At 44.0% G+C, this 24,234-nt stretch overlaps 1 protein-coding gene across 2 annotated transcripts in view; it reads left to right on the top strand.

Annotated features, from left to right (window-relative positions):
- The window catches only part of cdh8 (cadherin 8), a 270,165-nt gene that overhangs the window by 65,932 nt on the left and 179,999 nt on the right, over positions 1–24,234 (top strand). For both annotated transcript variants that reach the window (XM_041192408.1, XM_041192407.1), the window contains exon 3: positions 15,377–15,671. In XM_041192408.1, the coding sequence (XP_041048342.1) occupies positions 15,377–15,671 (295 nt within the window). The remainder of the gene's footprint in view (positions 1–15,376; positions 15,672–24,234) is intronic.

Raw genomic sequence — 24,234 nt, 5'->3', positions numbered from 1 at the left:
CCTCTGGCCAGTGGAGCCTGTGCTGGCTCCACCAGGGAAAGAGCAGGCAGTGCTATGTCTGGCTTCTCCCCAGTCATTGCAGCTTCTTTGGATGTCACGGTCACTGGCAGAGGGGGGGGGGGCGGAGGAGCTGCTGCCGTCATCCAGAACACCTGAGAGGAGGCAGCAGAGATGACAGGCAGCTTGTGCACCAATGTGAAGTCGCTCTGGAACTCCCTGCTCACCACTGATGGATGGGCACTTAGCTGGGATACTGGATGCCTCATCCATCTCCCATACTGGCGATGACCATCTGAGGTCATTGTTTGAGGGCTTGCAGGTCTGAGCGCAACCCCAGGAACCCCTGATTCTGTCCCCAGAGCTGCCTCTCCATGAGGGTTGCCACTCTCTCAATGGAAGAGGGAGTGCGCTCAACCATGAGAATCAATGCAGTGCTTATGCTCCACATGGACTCCTCTGCAACAGAGAGCATAGCATGCCTCACCTCATGGATCTCTGCCAGATCCTCCCACACATCCCGTTGGACATCCTGCCTAATCGACGATTCCAGAGGCTCAGCATCTGCCTTCGACTCAGCATCGCCCCGGTCTCGAGCAGTCCTCCAACTGCCGGCGCCCTGGGCACCCTCTGCTTCCGTCAGCTGCTTAGGAGCATGTGAAGTGCCCTCACCGCTGTGCACTGACATTATAGCCGAATATCTAATGCCCACCGAGGTCCTAGTATCTGGGCTGGTGCCTGGTTCAGAGAGCGGGTGTGACGCAGGTGCAGCTGAAGCCTGCCGATCCTTTAGCATCAGGGGTGGCTCTCTGGGGTCCTGAGAATGAGTAAGTGCTGGCGAATCTAAGAGAGAACAACAACATGTCATTAGTGTAAGTCATCACGCTGTCACTGTGCATGTCAGGCACCCTGGTGAGACACTGGAGATCTGCATCATGGTGCCATTGTCTTTCATATAATCAATGAGGTCTCCAATTTTGAGGCTCCCATCACTGAAGAGACTACACAAGAGTGCTTGCACCATCCGAAACTCTCTCCGCTGTGCTCTGCACTCTGACCTTCGTCTGACATGTAAGCCTTTCAGCGACTGGCTGACTGTGCTTTGTGGCACCTCTCCAGCTCCAAGGTGTCCTGCTCTAATGTCGTAAGGATTAGGAGATTTGGGGGGGGCCTCCACCTCCATGTGTCCTCTCTGCTTCATTAAGGCTCATTTTCTCCTGAAAGTACAGAGGAGCATTGATCTCCACCTGCAGCACCATTGCAGCCTGGCCCCAATCCTAGCTGAGGAACACATTGCAGGGCACATTCGAGTCATGGTGTTCAAGACTTCAAAGTTTGTTTGCCTACCTTACTTCGGGCAGTACACGTGGTCATGAGCGCCAGGCTTCGCAGGCAGCACCACATCACTTTTAGGGGGGGTCACAGGTAGGTCTTTACCTACCAGACAAGTCATAAGGTAAGTGTGGCTTTTCAATGGCTGCAGGGCAAGGACTTGCTTGGAGAAGGGGGAGAAGTGGCCTCAGGCTAGGGAAGAGGCTGCAGGCAAGGGCTGTATTTGGGAAGGAGGGTACCCCAGGATGTGTGTGGGAGCATCTGTGCTAGTGGCCTCAAGAGGGTGAAGGCTGAGGAAGCAGTTTCTAGTGGAGATGAGACCAGATGGAGATATGAGAGAGTGGGCGGTGATGTTTCTTGAGCTGGCCGTGAGTGAGATAAATGTGTGATGGCCTTGTGAATGTGTGAGTTTAGAGTGACGAGATGGTTTCCTTACCCTGGTGGCATGGATGAGATCATTCAGCCTCTTTCTGCCCTGGATGGCCAACCTCTTCTGTGCAGCGTTGGCACTCACCACCTCTGCCACCATCTCCTAAGCCAGGGCGGTGACACTTACAGGTCTGCTCTGGCCAGGGTGGGGGCAGGGGACATCACAGTGGACTGCAGTGGTGTCCAGAAGGCATCCCAGTGATGCATGACTGAATTGAGGAGCCGCAGTCTTCTTGCCTTTCGGGGCCACGTCTTCCATGCAGTAGCCCTGTGCTGCGAGTATTGAGAGGCATACGTGCGGCTGCACTTTGAGTATGGTGCCTGGCGTGAGTAAGTGGTGAGGTGATGGCGTGGCGGGCGAATCAGAGACCACCTGCCAGTGAAACTGTGTCTTTAACAGGAACGCACGATTAATGAGGAGGGATTGGGATGATACAGGGAGAAAACCTGCCATTGCAACCAACGGGTAAAATGTCCTTTTTGCCACCTGCTACCACACTTAGTGCACATCTGGGACGATTCCGCCCATAGCATCTATTTACACTTATAGCGTTGATCACACCTCTCAGGAAAATCCTAAAGCATTTTATGTTGTTATATTGGTGAGTGTGGCAGCAATGTCGAGTTAACAATGTTCAGCTGGAAGTATTAGTTGAGACAATAATGTTGGACAATACACCTGGAGATCATTCCTGTACTTCTCCAAACAGTGACTTGGAATTTGTAACATCCAGCAGGCCAGGTGTTGATTCACTGCCCTATCCAAAAAAAAAGCAGAAGGACTGTCTCAGTAATCTGCAGTAATTAAAGTGTCAGCCTAAATCCTGGAGCAGGACTTGAACCCAAAGCTAACTCCCCAACTGCTACCAACTGGAGCATCAGAAACTATCATAGCAGGTGTGTGCATATGTGGTTTGTCAGGGATTTCTAGCAAAAAATGTGTGATAATTTAGAAACTTTTATTTTTGGGAATGCGCTATCGCAGTGTGTTAAAGTGAGTAGGAGGTGTTTGTTGAGGAATGTTATAGTAATGGGTGAGGGGTCAGATTCCATTCAAGTAAAGAATGAATTATCACAGCACTATACAAAGGGGTGTGAAGCATAAAAAAAAAACTATTGTGAGCGGTGAGCTATAGTAAAGAGAATTACAGCAAGAGATGGGATCTGTTATGGTGTTAAGGGTTATTACAAATTGTTACCTATAGAATACAATCTTACAGGCTTATTACTGGGTGCTGTACTGTGCATTGCATTGCAGGGTGTTCATAGAGTCACACAACACAAAAGGAGGCCATTCAGAATATTGTAGCAATGCCGACTGTTTGAAAGAGATATCCAATTAGTTCCACTTCCATGCTCTTCCTTCAGAGCCCAGTATTTTTTTTTTAATTTCAATGATTTGTCCAGCTGCCTTTGGAAAGTTATAGTGTTGAATCTGCTTCCTCCACCCTTTCAGACAGTCTGCTCCACGTAATAGCACCTCACTGCAGAAAAGTTTCTCTCCTCATTCCCCACTGGTTCTTTTGCCAATTATTTTAAATCAGTGTCCTTTTGTTATGGACCTTTCTGCCACTGGAAATAGATTCTTCCTATTCAATCTATCAAGAAACTTCATCGTTTTGAACAATCTGCGGATTTGATATGTTACAGAATGTAATGCTGAGAGATATGATATGTCAAAGGGTGTTACTTGAAGGCTGTGGCATATTAGAGAATGTTATAGTGAAGGGAATATTGCAGCATATTACTGTGGAGTTTGTGATGGTATATTGTGTTCATGGGGCCGTCTATTAGAGAGTGATAAAATGAAACATTGCTACTAATACTGTGTGGGAAGCTTGAAGCCTGAGCAAGGGCTGTGATATTTTCTGACTGATTTCTAAGGCTGTCACTACATGATTAATACCGAAGGTTATTACCAGTTGAGCCATTCTATTTCACCCAAGGTTCATATCAATAGATATTAATAATATTTAATCATTTTTCAGCAACAGACAGCATTACTTCAGTCAACATGGATGATTGAATATTTCTGATGCAAGTTTTAATAAAATCAAACCATATGGTTTAGTTTTTTCCCCCCTTGGTTTACGTGGGAATATGTTTCCACAATGAGGTTAAGATGAAAATAATGAATAAACAAAAACGGCCTTGTGATGCACTGTCTGCTACAACACAAAACATAACTCTATCGTTGAAATGTGTCACAGAAGATATAATAAGCTGGTTGCACAGTTGGATATTTGAACTTATACCTCTCTGACTGAAAGCAAGAGTGGAAAATAATATTTGCATTTATGCAGCACCTTTCATGACCTCAGGATGTCCTAAAGCACTCCACAACCAATGAAGGATTTTCATGTGCAGTCTCTGTGGTAATGTAAGAAACAGAACAGCTGAAAGCAAGATTCCAGAAACAGCACTGTGATATTGTCCAAGTTTTCTGCTTTGATGATAATGGTGATAAACAAATTTACCTTAGGACCTTATTGTAAACGAGTATGCTGACGTAATGGCTACATTACTGGTCTAGTAATCTAAAGTAATGATCGGGAGATGTGAATTCAAATTTTGCAGTGACAGCTGGGAAAATTAAATTTGGTTAATGAGTTGACTAATCTGAAATAAAAAGTGAATATAGTAATGATGACCACGAAACTTTCAAATTGTCCTAACAGCCTGTCCGGTTCCCTATAGGGAAGGAAATCTGCTGTCCTTACCCGGTCTGGCTTATGTGGGACTCGAGACCTACAGCAACGTGATAGACTCTTAACTGCCCTCTGGAATGGCCTAGAAAACTACTTAGTTGTATTAAAATCTTTGCAAAAAATTATAAAAATTAAACAGGATGTTTTGCCTGGAATCGACCATAGGCACTGATCACAACAAAGGCACACCCTGTCTAGTTCACCCTGCAAGGTCATCTTCACTAACATCGGGGGCTTATGCAAAAATTGGGAGCGCTGTCATGCAGATTAGTCAAGTAATAGCCTGACATAATCGTACTCACAGAATCATAGATTATAGCAAACTCCCAGAATCACCATCCCTGGGTATGTCTTGACTCACCAGCAGAGGTGGCGACACAGTGGTACACAGTTGGGAGGGAGTGGCACTGGGAGTCCTCAAGATTGTCTTGGGATCCTGTGAAGTCTCAGGAATTCAGATCAGACATGGGTAAAGAAACCTCCTGCTGATTACCACCTACTGCAACACATGCCCCACCAACACCACCCCTCTTGCCCCCAAACTCAGCTGTTGAGTCAGTGCTGCTCCAAGTTGATCACCCGGAAGAAACATAGAGGATTGCAAGGGCACAGAATATCAGAGGAACATCCCAAACCTGGTTGTGAAGAAGACACTGAGGTTAGGATGCTTTGGTAGAGGCTGTTTATTGCTTACCACTCCACTCTAACATAATATCCCCCCAGTGTTGGCTGACTCTTCTTAGGTACACATCTGAGCATAATTTACTAACCAATACCCAACACCTGTTCACCATATTACCTTCATCCAATAAGTATTTAACATCCATCACCAGAACCTATTAGATACTAACAAGAATTTCCTCTGGGTGAGGTACTCCATTATTCATCAGCTAGAGTGGCTTGGTAGCATCAATACTGGATGAGGATAAAGGACATATCTGCCAGACTCGACATGTGGAAAGTGATGAGAGAACCAATAGGAGGGAAACATTTACAAGACCTTGGCCTCACTAATCTACCTGTCAGAGATAAATCTATCCACGACAGTGTTGGTAGGAGTAACACAATCACAGCCCCATCTTCACATTAAGGATACCGTCCATCATGTTGTGTGACACTACCACCAAGCTAAATAGGATAGATTCAAAATTAGAAGCTCAAAGCTGGGCATCCACCAGGTACTGTGGCTCATCAGTAGTGGCAGAATTGCATTTTACTTCAATCTGTAACTGTACAGCCCGACATATCCCTCACTCTACCATTGCCACCAAGCCATGAAATCAATGCTGGTTCAATGGGGAGAGTAGGAGGGCATGGCAGGAGCAGCACTTAAAAAGGATGAGCCAACCTGGTTATTCTAAAACACAGGGTGACATGCATGCTAAACAGCAGAAGCAATATGATATAGATAGTGCTAAGTGATCAAAAACCAACAGAGCAGATCAAAGCTCTGCAATCCTGCTACACCCAGTCATGAATGGGGGTGGATAATTTAATAACAAATGGGAGACAAAGGGTCCATGAGTATTTTCATCCTCAATGATGGCAGAGTTTGAAAAGTCAGTGCAAAAGACAAGGCTGTAACCTTGCAACCATCTTCAGCCAAAAGTGTAGAGTCAGCCCTCCTCCTGAGTTCGCGAGCATCACAGCTGCCAGTCTTCAGCCAATTCGATTCACTCCATGTGATATCAAGGAGTTGAAGACACTAAACAACTGCTGATAAGGAAATTTTTTCTCATGTTGCCATTGTTTCTTCTGTCATCCACCTTAAACTTGTGCCATCTGGTTTGCAATCCTTCCACCAATGGGAACAGTTTCTCTCGATATATTCTGTCCAGGGCCCTCATGATTTTGAAAATTTCCATTTAACCTCCTCTTAGTCTTCTTTTCTCCAACGAGAATAGCCCCGGCTTCTTTCAATCTATCTATACAACTGGAGTTATAACTTTTGATGTGACACCTTATCAAATGCCATAAAACATTTGGTAAGTTGCCACATCAAAGATTATTACGGAAAATAAAAGCGCATGGTGTAGGGGGCAATGTGTTAGCATGGATAGAAGATTGGCCGGCTGGCAGAAAGCAGAGAGAATGCATAAATAGGTATTTTTCTGATCGGCAGGATGTGATAAGTGGAGTCCCACAGGGGTCTGTTCTGGGACCTCAACTTCTTACGATTTACATCAATGACTTAGATGAGGGGAGTGAAGACATGGTAGCTAAATTTGTAGATGACACAATGATAGGTAGGAGAGTATGTTGTGAAGAGGACATGAAGAGGTTGCAGATGGATATAGGTGGGTTGAATGAGGGGGCAAAGATCTGGCAATTGGAGTTTAATGTAGGACAATGTAAAGTTGTTCACTTTGGCAGGAAGAACCAAAAAGCAGAGTATTCCTTAAATGGAGAACGGCTGCATAATTCTGAGGTGTAAAGGGATCAAGGTGTTCCATTACATGAGTCACAAAATGTTTGTGGGCAGTTGCATAAAATAATTAAGAAGGCTAATGGAATGCTATCCTTTATTATGTGTGGGATTGAACTTAAAAGTAAGGATGTTTTGCTTTAGTTATACAGGGCATTGGTGAGATTACACCTCTAATGCCGTGTGCAGTTTTGGTCTCTATTTCAGGAAGGATGTAAATACATTGGAGGCGGTTCAGAGGAGGTTTACTAGATTGATACCTGGAATGAGCGGGTTGTCTTATGAGGAAAGGTTGGACAGACTGGGCTTGCTTCCACTGGAGTTTAGAAGAGTGAGGGGTAATTTGATTGAAATACACAAGATCCTGAATGGCCTTGACAAGGTGGACATCAATTGGATGTCTCCTCTTGTGGGTGAGTCCAGAACTAGGGGGCACTGTTTTAAAATTAGGGGCCTCCCTTTTAGATAAGAGATGAGGAGAACTTTTTTCTCTGAGGGTTGTGTGACTTTGGAACTCTGCCACAGAAGGTGGTGGAGGTGGGGTCATTGAATATTTTTAAGGCAGAGGTAGATAGATTCTTATTAGGCAAAGGAATCAAAGGTTATCGGGGTTAGATGGGAATGTGGAAATTGAAACACAAGAAGATCAGCCATGATTGTATTGAGCGGCAGAGCAAGCTTGAGGGCTGAATGGTCTACTCCTGTTCCTATTTCTTATGTTCTTATGAACCCTTTCTCCCTGGAACCACTCTTGTAAATCTTTTCTGCACCCTCTTCAATGCCTTCATATCCTTCCCAAATTGTGGTGCCCAGAATTGGACACAATATTCCAGTTGAGTCCGAACCAATGTTTTATACAGATTTATCATAACTTACCTGTTTTTTACTCTATGACCCTATTTATAAAGCACAGTATCCTGGATGCTTTCTAACTGCTTTCTGAACCTGTCTGGCCACCTTCCATGATTTGTGCACATGTAACCCCAGCTCCCTCTGCTCCTGCATCCCCATTAGAATTGTATTCTTTATTTTATACTGCCTCTCCTTGTTCTTCCTACCAAAACGAATCACTTCACACTTCTCTGCATTAAATTCTGTTATTATTATTATTCTGCCCATTGCACTCAACCTGGTATTCAGTTTCATTGCAGTCAATGGAATCAAATATCAGGGTCTGGGTAGAATGGGCAGGCAATTTCTTACCACTCATTTTGTGCCGCTGACCGAGACAAATTTCTACCCCAGTCTGTTTTAATGATGATGGTGATGACCAACTTTACCTAAGGACCCTATTGAGCAGGAAAATTGATTTTTAAGTCTTTTTAAACTTGCCTTAAAAGCAGCATAGTTCCAATTCAGAAGAAAGCTTATGACATAGGAAATGAGTGTCCAAACTGTTTTAAATCAGGGTACAGAGCACTGAATCATTGGAGCCAAGAAAACTCACTGATGATGGATGATTGGAGCCAAACTGATACTCTGCAACATACTCAGTAATCCAAGATATTTGAACCAGGTGGCTCCACATTACTCTAGAGAAATAACTGGTTGACCAACCTACCTGGTTCACAATGGTATCTGGAGGGGTCGAACTTTCAGTGGGAGCTGACATATTTTTCCCTCAGCCCCTGTCAATTCCGGAAGCCAGCGGATGAGGTAGTCCTAGCTGGAGATTCTGTATTGCCTTACTTGCGGTCTGCATTGTTTAGGTGTTAAAACTCCAGCAGCATTCCCATGCATTCTTGACTGTTCCAAAACTTTGATTCAGACAACCTGCGTTGGGACAATAGGTGTCTCTTGCATACTCCAGGTCAGGCAAAGGAAACATTAGTGATGTAGATATATCAGTAGTTTAGCTGGAAAATATTTAAGGATGTTGGTGGGTTTCCATTTATTTCAGCCAGAAGTATAATCTTTCTTAAGATCTCAAAGCTACAGATTTCTACCTCCCTTCATCTTTCTTTCCTTTTTGCAGGCTCTTAAAATCCGTCACCTAGCTGCTCCTTGATCTTCTTTCTCTTCTACTCTTTTCGATGATGTCCTGGATCAAGAGCCTTAACTGTTCACTTACTTAGTAAATAATTCAGAAAGTTCCATTGGAAGGAACCTCTTCCTATTGACTCCCACCATATACAATTCCAATGGGTGAAACACCATTCATTCTCACCTTACACAATTCCAATGTACCGACTGACAACCCATTCAAACCCACTTATAGCATTCAATTGGACCAAATCATTCTAACAGGAGTGAACTATACCATTTTCCATACATTGTCACCACATGACATTCCTGATATAAGCTCAACACTAAACTATAAAATCTGAGCTAGCTGTAATAGATTCCTGTGTATCCATCTTCAACATGCAGTCCATTGCCACTTTTGACTGAGGTGCAAATGAGCATCCTGTACCTTTAATATGGAATAAGTTGTTTTAGCTGATACTTTCTGCTTATGCTTCCACCGAGTTTATGGTTAATTATTAGCTGTGAAGCAAAAATTTTCGAATTGACTTTTCTCTGTTGTGTTTTTATAGAACTCTTGATCTAAGTAAAATCCTAATCAATGGATGAGGGACAGGCAAAATACTTCTGGGTGGTTTTGGTTCTAACAAACGTGGAATCAGTAGGGAAGCCAGTGCTGAGACAATTAATTGTTGATTCATCTCATTCATAGTTATAATTTAATTTTTTTTAGCATATTCATGCACTAGAGACGAGCATAAAATGCAGATGGCTCTCCAGACCAGTGCAGTACTGAGGGAGCGCAACACTTTCAATTGCCACCTTTCAGATGAGACATTAAACCAAGGCTTCATCTGCCCTCTTAGTTGCCTGTCCTGGCCAATATTTATCCCTCAAACAGTATCATTAAAAAGCATAATAAAAACAGAAAATGCTGGAAAAACTCAGCAGGTCTGACAGCACCTGTGAAGAGAGAAACAGAGTTTACGTTTCGGGTCCATATGATCCTTCTCCAGAGCTAAGGAGAGCTCCTTAGAGCTCCTTAAAAACATGATCTGTTCATTTATCACATTTGTTTGTGTGAGCTTGATGTGCAAAAAATGGCCACCATGTTTCCTCCAGTATAACAATAGCTGTTTTTCAAAAGTACTTGATTCGCTATAAAGAGTTTTCAGACATCCCGAGGTGCTACACAAATGCCAGCGCTTCCCGTTTTTCTTTATTTGTTAACTGTTCTGCAAATGCACATGGTTCACCATTACTTGACTGTCCCAAATGATTGATCGTTTTCAGTATCTCTGGCAGGACCTTGTGTTGAGATTGGCAGCTACATCTCTGGTCAGTGGCACTGGAGCCTTCTGGATCCTGGTGAGACCTCTGGTTTCTTCAGGAATCTCACTACAGGAATTTCCCATGAAAGTCATAAGACTTGGGAAGCTGGGTCACTCCAAGTGGCATCCCAGTTACGTCAGCTTGGGAGACTCAGAATTCCCATGCCAAGTACTGGGGAAGAACACTTAATTCAATGAGGCCCCCCAACCCTCCCCTCCTCTCCCCACCAACCCCCACTCCATTCTCCATTTCACTGTGCCTGGGAACAGACGACCTCCCAAATGAAATGAAGAGAAGGATCAGCATTATAGGAGCACATTCATTATCAAAAAGAAAGTCCAACATCCCTTCTTATGGCAACTAATAGTGGCCAATAAATGCCACCCTTGCCCAGATACTGTGAATGAAAAAATAATTGGGACCCTTGGTAATAACAGAGTTATAAGACTGTCTACTCACTTCTTGTATCTGGGGTAAAATCTAGCACAAGGATGGGAAAATGGATCCCCCCACATTCCAGTGTTGCATTAGGGGGAAATGTGGTGGTGTAATGGTAATGTCACTGGGCTCGTAATCTAGAGGCCCAGTCTAATGCTCTGGGGATGTGGGTTTAAATCCCACCATAGCAGCTGGTGGAATTTAAATTCAACTAACAAAATCTGGAATATAAAGCTAGTCTCAGTAATAGTGACCATGCAACTGTCATTGATTATTGTCAGAACACATCTGGTTTGCTAAGGAGGGAAATTGGTCATCCTTACCTGGTCTGGCCTAGGTGGGACTCCAAGCCCGCAGCGATGCGGTTGACTCTTAGCTGCCCTGTGTAATGGCCTAGCAAGTCATTAAGTTCAAGCACAATTATGGATGAGCCACAAATGCTGGTCTTGCCAACAATGCCCACATTCCATGAAATAATGAAGGAGGAAAAAAAATGACGACACTTCAAAGTTACCTTGTTGGCTATAAAGGCCGGGGTTTTTGGGTCGGCTCGCCGACACGTAAAATGGCGCGCTGTGATGTCGGGCGTGCATCCCGATGTCACCGTGCACCATTCAGATTTTCAGTTCGGCGGGCGCACACCCGAGTCAGCTGCTTGCCCGCCCGCACAGTCAAAGGCCTATTAAAGCCATTTAAACATCAATCAAAATAATAAACTGAGCTGCCCGTCCAACCTTAAGGTTGGCGGGGGGGGTGTGGCGGTGGGGCAGGCGAAGAGCCCAGGCGGCCTTCGCATTTATCATGGAACCTCATCCACGGGCGGGATGAGGTTTCATGAAGGTATTCAAAGTTTTATAAACATTTTTAATAACATTCACAGACAGGTCCCAGCTCATGTGACGCTTTCACACGAGGGGACACGTCTTAATTTTTTATTCTTTATTAAAATTTTCAGAATTAAACTAATCTCCCTGAGGTAGCTCTGTGCCTTGGAGATTTCTGCACTCTTTCACGCGCATACTGTTGGATTTTTACAGCTATCCTAGCAACCCATAAATTACCAGTTTATTGAATTCAGCTTCACAACTGGCCTTGGTGAGTTGTGAACCCATGACCTCCATGTTACTAGCCCCATGGTGTAACTGTTAGGCCACTCTACAGAGAAACACGCTGCATTTCTGTACTAACCCGCATAGGTAGTGCTCAGTGCTTACAGGCATGCGTCACGCTGGGTGGGCCTTAATTGGCCAGCCCACATAAAATGAAGGTGCCCAGCCGATCGCAGGCAGCGATTGGCTGAGTGCCCGCCCACGCCCTAACCCCGCCCAACCTTCCCGACGGGGAGAAAATTCTCTCTAAAGTGTTTTGGAACCTCCTGAGATGGTAAAAAGTGGCACATAAAAATGATAGTCTTTCTTTTGCTAGCTCAGTAGATAAACATGCATCTGAATGTACTAAAATATCAGGGTAAGGAGAATTGATTTAAAAGCAAAGTCTGTGGTCTCTGATTATAATTTTGAGCCTGGAATATAGTAAGCTTTAAGCACCTGTGTAATTCTCAACATGCCTATCTAGCCAGATGACAAATAGGTTCTCAAAATTGACATAATTGGTAACCTCCCCTCTTAAATGAAGGACAGGCAAATTAGAGACTGGAAATGGTATAGTCACGCAACAGAACATGTCCTTTGGAGACTAAATTGAGGTGAATCACCTGTGTGAAGTAAGAGGCAGCTTTGGATTAAAATGATCCAGCTCTGTTTAAATTGGAAGTATCTGAGACTGCTGCGAAATCCTGAGTAGTAAAAATAATCTCTCTTTACAACACTCTTTTACCACAAAAGATTTGCCTATTACAGTTCACTAGCTCAGTGGGTAGTATTCTTGACTCTGAGGCAGAAGGTTGTGGGTTCAAGTCCTACTCCTGGATGCTTGAGCACAGAATCTAGGCTGGCACTCCAGTGCTGTACTAAATAAGTGCCACACTGTCAAGGATTGGTGATCAATGCTGTCCTTGCCAGTTCCTTGGCCAATAATGAGTAGCTCAGTGTCTTTAAAAATCTTACATCTTCTAGCTGCTCTTGTAATGATATCAGTCTGCATCAGAAATGCAGCATGTTTCTCTGTAGAGTAGCCTAGTGGTTACACTATGGGGCTAATAACATGAAGGTCATGGGTTCACATCTCACCAAGGCCAGTTGTGAAGCTGAATTCAATAAATTGGTAATGTATAGGTTGCTAGGATAGCTGTAAAAATCCAACAGTCTCAATGTTATATCTTCTAGGGAATGGAGAATGGTAGCTGCCTGGATGTATAGGTGCAACTCATGCAACATAGTTGTCTACTCTGAGCTCTCACATGGTCTAGGACATGACTCAATTGTAGAGACAAAAGAAGATGGAGGTCATCTGGCCTATAATGCCCTGCTCCAGCATGCAATAAGATCATAGCTGAACTTCACTATCGACTCCATTTTTTTGCCTGATTCCCATATCCCTTGATTCTCTTAGTGTCCAAAAATCTATTAAGCTCAGTGTTGAATTTCTTGTTTGTCACTTAAGGCAAAGGTGACCATGTTCATCAGCTGGAGTGTTTGGTTAGGTTCCAGTGGGTACGTAGGTGACGGCTAAGGCCGATTTGCACTCTGCAAATCCAACAGGTTACCGCAGATGATAGAGTTTTGGACGAGTTGCTCAGGATTTCCTCTCCTTGTGTTTTCTCTCTTCCATTGATATACACTTGCTCTTTCAAAGGAAGTCGCAACTGTTATGTCCCTCCTGTCGGGTTGCTTTTCTCGGTGAACACGGTTGCACGCCTATCTACTGGTGACTGAGTTGGTAAACAAGATACTGCAGATGCAGAGACCAATGTAAGATGAAGCACATGCTGTTTATTAACACAAGTCACAAGGCACTAACGTGTGATTCTCAAACCAGACCCTATTCTAAACTATTGATTAACAACGTAGCCCGCTCTACACAGTAATTGGCTAATACAGTCATGTGATCAATCTGCTCACATTCTCCTAAAGGTGTATTGCACCTCAGTTTACCACAGCACCGTTTTTTATTTATTGGTTGCGCCAGGTGGAATGATCCTGGACAAGCTTCTCCTGGGACTCGGGGTCAATATCAAAACCCAAAAGTGAAGCCTGCAGACTGTCATTGTGGTGCACCCCATACTCAGGTGCTCCATAAAACATTGGCTTTGGTAAGCAAGTGTCAGGCATTCTGGCTACATGACCATCTCAGCTCAGTTGTGACTGTCTCAATATGGTGTGGGTGCTTGGCATGCCAACTCAGATGAGCATCTCAGTGTCTGGTACTGGTATTTTGTCCTGCTATCTGATCTTCAGAAGCTTCCAAAGGCAGTTCAAGTGAAAGTGATCGAGCTTCTTGGTATGACACTGGTACACAGTGCGAGTCTTGCATGCATGGGGAAAAGTGGGCTCTATGTTTGAAAGACAGACTTACTCCTCTTGGTTCCCAGACTGATGCTCGAAGTCTGCCTTGGATAGTGATGACTTGTCGTTGAGTTACAACCCTGTAGAGACAATGTTTCTACTCCAGCAGTTTCTAGATTACCTCATTGTTTTTACTGAACTAATTTTGTTGATTATGAGAGGTTAGGTTAAGGGTCTCTAGAGCAGTGGAGTAAACTATATCCATAAAGATCATCCAATCATCCCCAACACAGTCCGTATCCATTTTTGCTGTACACGGGCGCCTCTTGAGTTCCTCTGGTGAGATTTCTTCATGACTGCCTGTTTGAAACATTGAAACATTGAGACACTTCTGGACCTTCATGCCTGGGGGCCTCTAGGGGGCTAGGTCTTGATGTTTAGTTTTGAAATAATCAGATGGTGGTCTGTCCAGCAGTCAGTGCCACACACGGTTGACGATGCGCAATTCTCCCACATTATAATCAAATTCACCAAGTCTTGAATATACACAATGATTGAACATCCACAGTCCATTGGGGTAGACAATTCCAAAGACCCTTTAAATGAAGAAATTTCTCTTCACCTCAGTCCTCACTGGTCATCCTTACCTTGAGAATGCCCCCTTCTTCTATACTCTCCAATGAAGGGAAACAACCTCTCAGCATCTACCCTGTCAAACCCTTAGAGGGTTTTATTTATGTTTCAATGAGATCACTTCTCACTCTTCTAAACTCCAGGGAATATCAACCAATTCTATTCAATCGCTCCTTATTATACAGCTGTCTCTTCCCAGCAATAACTCCAGTGAATCTTTATTACCTCCTCCTAAGGCAGATATATCCTTCCTTAGATAAGAAAACTAAAATTGTATACAGGTGTGGTCTCATCTGTACAATTTTAGTAAGCTTGCGTAACTCTTATACTCCAACTGCCTTGCAATAAAAGCTAATATACCATTTGCCTTCCTTACTGCTTGCTTACCTGTATGTTAACCTTCTGTAATTCATATACAAAGGTCCCCCAACTCTCTCTGAATACCAGTTAAGATGAAGCTTCATCATCCTCGCAAGGAAGCCTGGAGATATACAACAAATCCAGCTTTTTGTGATGACGTCTACATCTTGAGTATTGCATGTGTCATTGTCCTAACTCCTTAGCCAGAGTGGGTCTGGTGATGCCATAGGATTCCTGGTTAGAGTCAATCATTTTATTATCAAAAACAATGTAATGAAGGGAGAAAGGAAATGACATCAATATATTAAGAAAATACACATCTTTTAACACTTATTCTTCATTTCCTTTTCCAGCTGCATACAGATCTTGACCTAGCAAATAGAAACGTCAAGTACATCCTGTCGGGAGAGGGGGCTGGTACAATCTTCATGATCAACGACAAGACAGGGGACATCCATGCTATGAAGAGACTTGACCGTGAGGAGAAGGCTGAGTATACGCTGACTGCACAGGCTATTGACCGGGAGACTGATAAGCCTCTGGAGCCCCCGTCAGAGTTCATCATCAAGGTTCAGGACATCAATGACAATGCACCTGAATTTCCAGATGAACCTTATCACGCAACAGTGCCAGAGATGTCCTCTGTGGGTAAGCGTATGCACACTTTTCAATGTTCAGCCAGATAAGAGCACCCCTGGATTCTAATTTCTTCCCACGGCATTAACTCTATCTTAAATGATACTCTTCGTAACCTTGAGCTCATTCAAGAACACTGCTGTCCGTATCCAACTCGCAATAAGTCTCATTCACCTATTTCTTGTCTTTTTGTGCTCATTAAGCTACATTGCCTCCTGGTTTTAAAAGTCCCATCTTTTATTTCAAATCCCTCCATGGCTTGCACCCACCTCTATATCCATAACCTCCTCCAACCCTGCAAACCTCCAAGGTGCTGCCTGATTCCCATTACTCCACTGGGGGGCAATAGTGGCGTAGTGGTATTGTCCTGGGCAAATGCTTTGGGGATGTGGGTTCAAATCCCACAATGGTAGTTGGTGGAATTTAAATTCAATTCACAAATCTAGAATTGAAAGCTACTCTCAGTGATGGAGATCATGAAACTATTGTCGATTGTCATAAAAACCCATCTGGTTCGCTAATATCCTCGAGGGAAGGAAATCTGCCACCCTTATCTGATCCAGACTACATGCAACTTCAGACCCACAGCAATGTGGTTCACTCTTAACTACCCTCTGAAATGACCTAGCTGGCCACTCAGTTCAAGGGCAATTAGGGATGGGCAACAAATGCTGGCAGCATCTACAACCCATGAAAGAATGAAAAAAGCCCTGCGGCTTCAGCTTTAAAAAGTCTGAATTTCCCTCCCTGAATCTCTCTACCTTTCTCTCCTCCTTTAAAATGTTCCTTAAAATGTATCTCTTTGACCAAGCTTTCCCTCACCTGGCCTAATATCTCCTCATGTGCCTTGGTGTCACACACTTCGTATGACAATGTTTCTCTCAGGGGCCATGTGATGTTTTGCAACATTAGAGACAATATGGGGAGAATCCTCAGCTCGAGGAACTTTGGGGGGGGGGTGGGGGTGCTGCAGGTCCCACTCGCCAAGGTGTAAAATTACACAGGGTGACATTGGGCGTGTGGAACCTTGTCCACAGGCGGGGCGAGGTTTCATGAATGATGTTAAATTTTCTCAAAGATTTTTATTGAAATGAATGCACATGTCCCAGCTGGTGTGACAGTTTCACATGAGGGGGCATGTCATAAAAATTTTATCAACACTTTATTGAACTGGTAAAACTTAAAACTAATCTCCCTGAGGCACTTGGGTGCCTCAGGGAGATTTCCGCACTCTGTCACGGCCTGTGCCCACCCCCGCACAACCCCCCTGGCGAGGGGAAGGTTTTATCCTATATAAATGTAAGCTTTGCTGTTAAAGGATGGTGTAATTTCACTGAGCATGCTCAGTTCCTTCAGAGAGAAAAAAAACCTTTTACGCAATCATGTTGTGGAGGATAAGGACATTCACACTGCAGCAAATATTTAATGACACCTCAGTGTGAAGTTTGAGTTCTGATTTCTCTTTGTAACAACTGTTTAGTCATCAAATAAAAGTGAAATAGACTGTAGTAGCAGCCGCAATCTTTTTTTTAAATCAAGAGAGGTATTGCACTGAGGAGGTCAGAAGTGTGATGGAATACTCCCCACTCGCCTGGATGAGTGCAACTCCCACAACACTCAAGAAGTTTGACACTGTCCAGGACAAAGCAGTCCGCTTGATTGGCACCACATCCACAAACATTCACTCCCTCCACCACCGAATCACAGTAGCAGCAGTGTGTACCATCTACAAGTAATTGCAGTAATTCACCAAGGCTCCTTCGACATCACCTTCCGAAGCGATGGCCACCACCACATAAAAGGACGAGGGCAGTAGATAAATGGGAACACCACCAGCTGGAAGTTCCCCTCCAAATCACACACCATCTTGGAAATATATCACCGTTCCTTCACTGTTGCTGGGTCAAAATCCTGGAACTCCCTTCCTAACATCACTGTGAGTGTACCTACACCACATGGACTGCAGCAGTTCAAGAATGAAGCTCACCATGACCTTCTCAAGGGCAATTAGGGATGGGTAATAAATGCAGGCCCAGCCAGCAAAGCCCACATCCTGTGAATTAATTTTTTAAAAAGGTGCTATTCTTTGAGTGAGGTGGCAACCTATTTTCCTTGGTGTACAATTATGAAGAAGAGCAGCGGAGTTCTCTACAGTGTACTGACCAATATATATTGCTGAACCAATGTCACTAATACAGATAAAAGCAAAATACTGTGGCTGCTGGAAATCTGAAACAAAAACAAAAATACCTGGAAAAACTCAGCAGATCGGACAGCATCTGCAGAAAGGAATGCAGTTGACGTTTTGAGTCTGTATGACTCTTCATCAGAACTAAGGAAATAGAGAAATGGAGTGAAATATAAGCTGGTAAAGGGGGTGTGGGACAGGTAGAGCTGGATAGGGGGCCAATGATAGGTGGAGGCAAAGAAGGGATTGCCAAAGATGTCATAGACAAAAGGACAAAAGGGTGTTGATGGTGGTGATATTATCAAAAGAATGTGCTAATGGGGACATTAAGGGCAGCAAGCAGGACAGGCTAGTGGCAGATGTCCCGGGTAGGGTGGGGTGGGGGGAAGTGATCGAAATGGGCTAATAGGTAGAGATAAAACAATAGATTGAAATGAATTTAAAAGTAGGTGGGAAAAGAATTTTTTTTTTTAAATTATAAATTATTGGGAAAAGGGATTGGAAAGGGGATGGGGATGGAGGAGAGAGTTCATGATATTTGAACTCTCTCCTCCATCCCCACCCCCTTTCCGATCTCCCTTTTTCCAATAATTTATAATTTTAAAAAAAAATTTCTTTTCCCACCTATTGTTAAATTCATTTCGATCTATTGTTTTATCTCTACCTATTAGCCCATTTCAATCACTTCCCCCCACCCCACCCCCACTAGGGCCATCTGCAACTAGCTTGTCCTGCTTGTTGCCCTTAATGTCCCCATTACCACATTCCTTAGATAATATCACCACCATCTTCTCTTCCATCTCCCTCTGGTGTGCCCCAAGGACCTATCCTTTGGCCCTTCCTATTTCTTATGCTGCTCTTCAGCAACATCATCCAAAGGGCAGCATTAGCTTTCACATGTATTCTGATGACACCCATCTCTACCTCACCACCGCTACTCTCGAATCTTCCATAGTGTCTAAATTCACAGACTAATTGTCCAGCACCCAGTATTGGATGAGCAGAAATTCCCTCAATTTAAATATTTAAATACTGAAGCCATTATTTTAGCTCCCTGTCATAAACCTGGTTCCCTAACCACCGACACCATCCCTCTGCCTGGTAACTTTGAGGCTGGACCAGATTGGTTGCAACCTCAGTGTCATATTTGACCAAAAGATGAACTCCCAACCACAGCACACCATCACTAAGAGTGCTCATTTCCACCTCTGTAAAGTTGCCTGATGCCACGCCTGTTGAAATATTCATCCATGCCTTTACCTGTAAACTTGACTATTCCAATGCATCCCTAAATGCATCCCACCATCTAGCCTTTGTTAACTTGAGACCATCCAAAACTTTGCTGCCTGTGTCCATACATCACCAAGTCCTGTCCACGCATGTACACTGTGTTGGCTGATCTACATTGCATAAGCAACACCTCAATCTTAAAAGTTTCATTCTTGTTTCAAAACACTCCACAGCCTCACGCCCTCCCTATCTCTGTAATCTCCTCAAGCCCTGCAACATTTTGAGATAACTGTGCTCATCTCATCTAGGCCTCTCTGCATTCCTGATGTTAATTGCTTCATCATTGGAAGTAATTCCGTCAGTTGCCTAGGTCCTAAATGCTGGAGTTCCCTCCCTGAACTCCTGCGCCCCTCATCCTCTCTTTAGTCCATTAAGAAACTCCTTAAGATCTAGCCCTTCGGCCAAAGGTTGTTGGGGGTGGAGGGGTGGACGGGTTGTTTGGTGAGGTTCATTTCCTGCCCCTTACAATGATAGGTGCTTTAAAAATTGAAAAGCAAAGTAATAATGCCCAAATCACCAGGGGACTAGACTGCAGATGGTCAGTGTGTGCTTGTGTCAATCACATGCTGTGACTTCTGAAGAATTGGGCTGCAAGAACTCCCAACATAGAAAATCCCCACTTACCACCTTACTTCACTGCCTCACCACCACGTCTAGGGTTACAGTAATGTCTATCCTGGAGAGTTTGCCGTTAGACCAGCTTTAGCGTGGTTTCCAGCATTTCTAAAATTGTTGAACTCAATGTTGAATCTGGAAGTCTGTGGTGTCCAGTTGATAGATGAGTTACTGTTCCTCAAGCTAATGTTGAGGTTCATTGGAACACTGCAGGAGGTCGAGGGCAGAAAGGTCAGAGTGGGAGAAAGATGGAGCATAAATTGACAGGCAACCGGAAGCATGGTTTCATGCTTGAGGATTGCATGGAGGGGTTAGAAACCATAGAAAAGTTACAGGACAGAAGGAGGCCATTCAGCCCATTATGTCTGTGCTAGCTGAAGAAAATACTAGCTGCCCATTTTAGTCCCACCTTCCAGCACCCAGGCCATAGCTTTGCAGGTTACAGTACCTCAGGTGTAGATGCAGGTACCTTTTAAATGAGTTGAGGGTTTCTTCCTCAACTACCCCATTAAGCCAGGCAGTAAATTCCAGACATGTACCACCCTCTGGGTGAAAAAGTTTTTCCTAATATGCCCTCTAATCATTCTACCAATCACTTTAAGTCGAAGCCCCCTAGTAATTGACTGCTCCACTAGGGGAAAGAAGAGTTTTCTGTCTACTCTACCTATTATGTCCTTCCTGTATCGTGGTGACCAGAGCTGTACACAAAATTCCAGTGTTTCATACAGTTTCAGCATCCTACCTCTGTTTTTATATTCAATACCTCGTCCAATAAAGGAAAGCATTTCATATGCCTTCTTTACCTCCTAATCCACCTGTCCTGCCACATTCAGGGCCAGTGGACATGCACTCCAAGATCTCTCACTTTCTCCAACCCTCTCAATATTCTTCCGTTTATTGAGTATTCCCTTGCTTTGTTTGCTCTCCCCAAATGCATGACCTTGCACTTCTCAGAATTGAATTCCATTTGCCACTTTTTCGCCCACTCAAGCAGACTATTGATATCATTCCGGAGGCAAAATTTATCCCTTTCACTATCAACTACACGGCCAATTTGTGTGTCATCTGCAAATTTCCCAATTATGCCTCCCACAAGTCTAAATCATGAATATATACCACAAACAGCAAGGAACCCAACACTGAGCCCTGTGGAACACCACTGGAAACTGTTTTTCATTCGCAAAAACACCCATCGATCATTACTCTTTGTTTCCTGTCACTGAGCCTATTTTGGATCCAACTCACCACATTCCCCTGTATCCCATGGGCTTTTATCTTTTCTTACCAGTCTGCCATTTGGGACCTCGTCGAATGCCTTACAAAAATCCATGTAGACCACATCCACTGCACTACCATCATCAATCCTCCTTGTTTCTTCTTCAAAAACTTCTATTAAGCTAGTAAAACATGAATTCCCCTTAACAAAACCATGCTGATTAATCCATGTCTTTCTAAGTGACAGTTTATCCTGGATCTCAGAATTGATTCTAATAATTTGCCCATCACCGAAGCCAGATTGACCGGCCTATAATTATTTGGCCTATTCCTCGCATGCTTTTTAAACAATGGCACAACTTTTGCAGACCCCCAATCCTCTGGTACCTCACCTGTATCTACTGAAGGTTGAAAAATTATCCTCAGGACATCTGCTATTTTCTCCCTGGTTTCATTTAACAGCCTAGGATACAATCTATCCTGTCCTGGTGATTTATCCACCTTCAAGGATGTTAGTTCCTCCAGTACTTCCTCTCTCATTATGCTTATTGTGACTAGTATTTCACATTCCTCCTCATTAACTAGAATGTCTGCATCATTCCTATCTTTAGTGAAGAACCCTGCTCACATATTCGGCATCAATGCATAAGTTACCTTGTACATCTCTGATAGGGTCTACCCTTCCCTTCATTATCCTTTTGCTCTTAATGTACTAATGAAACATCTTTGGGTTTTCCTTGATTTTACCTGCCAGTATTTTTTCATACCCTCTCTCTACTTTCCCGATTTCCTTTTTTTAACCAAAGGATATGAAGAGAAAGCGGGAGCAGGCTATTGAGTTGGATGATCAGCCTTGATCTTAATGAATGGCAGAGCAAGCTTGAAGGGCTGAATGGCCTACTCCTGCTCCTATTTTCTATGTTTCTATTTTTTTTTACCCCTGTATTTTCTATACTCCTCTATACTTTATAATGTATTAATTTTTTGAGACTTTTATAAGCTTTCTTTTTGTTGCTCATCTTACCCCATGGGTTTCTAGATAAGCAGGGGCTCTAGATCTGGCAGTACCATCCTTTTTCTTTGTGGGGACATGTCTACACTGTGCCTGTAGGAGATCTCTTCTGAATGCTTCCCACTGGCCTGTATCTGATTTCCCTTCAAGTAGCTGTAACCAGTCCACTTTCGCCAGATCGCCTCTCAAGTTCTTAAAATTAATCTTTCCCAATTCAGAACTCTTACTCCTGTTCTATCTTTATCCTTTGCCATTATCATGTTCAATCTAACTATATCATGGTCACTATCTCCAAAATAGTCACCCATTGCTACTTCATCCACTTGCCCAGCTTAATTTCCTAAGATTGAATCCAGAATTGCTCTCCCTCTCACTGGACGTGTTACGTGCTGGATAAAAAAGTTGAATGCAGATCAAGAATTTTGTGCCCTCTGCACCCTTTACACTGTTCGTATCTCAGTTAATATTAGGGTAGTTGAGGTCCCCAATTATTGTTGCCCTATTGTTTTTGCACCCAGAAATCTGCCTACATATTTGCTCTTCCATCGCCCTCTCAGCATTTGGGGGTCTGTAAAACATTCCCAGTAGTGTGGCTGCCCCTTTTTTAATTCTGAGCTCAACCCATACGGCCTTGTTTGGTGATTCATTTAGTATATCATCCCTCCTCATTGATGTAATTGATCCTTTAACCAATAATGCAACACCCCCAACTTTTTATCCTCCTCTCTATCTTGCCTGAAAACTCTGTATCCAGGGATATTGAGCTGCCATTTTTGTCCCTCTTTAAGCCAAGTTTCCATTATAGCAATGATATCATGCTGCCTTGTGTCTGTGTCCTCAGTTCATTGGCTTTGTTTGCTGTACTCCTTGCATTTAAATATATACCATTTAACACTGCCAAGTTCCTGTGCTGTACACTCCTTAACCTTTGCTTCTCCTGTCTTTCAGAGTCACTCATTAATTTTCTGTCTCCCGCTCCCTGTTCTGTGTTGGTTCTATCTGAATCTGCCCTCAGGTTCCCAACCCCCTGCAAATCTAGTTTCAACCCTCCCCAACAACACCAGCAAATCTCCCTGCAAGGACATTTGTCCCGGTCCTGTTCAGTTGTGGACCATTCGGCTTGTACAGATCCCACCTTCCCCAGAATTGGTCCCAAAGCCCCAGAAATCTGAAGCCCTCCCTCCTGCATCATCTCTCCAGCCATACATTCATCTCCAATTTCTACATTCACAAGCACGTGGCCTTGGGGAGTAATCTGGAGATTACTTCCTTTGAGGTCCTGCTCGCTAATCTCTTTCCTAACTACCTAAACTCAGCCTGCAGGACCTCAATCCTTTTTCTACCTATATCATTGGTGCCAATGTGGACCACGACCTCTGGCTGTTCCCCATCCCCCAGAAGGATGTCCTGCAGCTGCTCTGAGATATCCTCGACCCTGGCACCAGGGAGGCAACTTATCGCCCTGGAGTCATGTTTACTTTCCCCGACGATTGAACCCCCTATCACTATCGCTCTTCCACTCTTCTTCCTCCCCTTCTGTGCAGGATTCCACAAAGATGGTCACCTGATCTGTGTTTGGTCTCCCCCAATGTACAGGAGGCTACATCATGAGCAGCAAGTGCTATATGCTAAATTAAAAGAAGTAAACATAATTCGCTGTTTCACCTGGAGGGAGCGTTTCCGCCCTTGGACAGTAAGAAGGGAGGAGGTGAAGAGGTAAGTTTTACAGGGAAGGGGTGACTGAGGAGTGTAGCAGGCTATCATGGAGGGATTGATTCCTTTGGAAGAAGAAGGGCGGGGAAGATTTGTTTGTGGGAGGCATCAGTCCGGAAGTGGGAAAAATTGGTGGAGGCTGATCTGTTGAATACAGAGTCTGGTGGCGTGGAAGGTGAGAATTGGGGGGAACCCTATCATGGATCTGGGAGGGAGGGGAAGGGGCTAAAGCAGAAGTTTGGGAAAGGGACAGGCCTTGATGAAGGCCCTGTCAATCATGGTGGGGGGAGGGGGGACCTCGACTGAGTAAATAGAGAAGACTTATTTGAAGCGCCACTATGGAGGGTTACATCATTCAAACAGATGCAACAGAGGCAGAGAAACTGAGGGAATGGCATAGAGTCCTTACAGGAAGCTGTGTGTGAGAAAGCATAGTCGAGGTAGCTGTAGGAGTCAGTGGGCTTACACTAAATATTGATTGATAGCCTATCTCCAGAAATGGAGACCCAAAAGTCAAGAAAGGGAAGGAAGTGTCAGAGATT

Source organism: Carcharodon carcharias, chromosome 7, assembly GCF_017639515.1.
Source record: "Carcharodon carcharias isolate sCarCar2 chromosome 7, sCarCar2.pri, whole genome shotgun sequence".
Taxonomy (NCBI): domain Eukaryota; kingdom Metazoa; phylum Chordata; class Chondrichthyes; order Lamniformes; family Lamnidae; genus Carcharodon; species Carcharodon carcharias.
The sequence above is the reverse complement of the archived record's forward strand: the minus strand, read 5'-3'. Positions and strand labels throughout refer to the sequence as shown.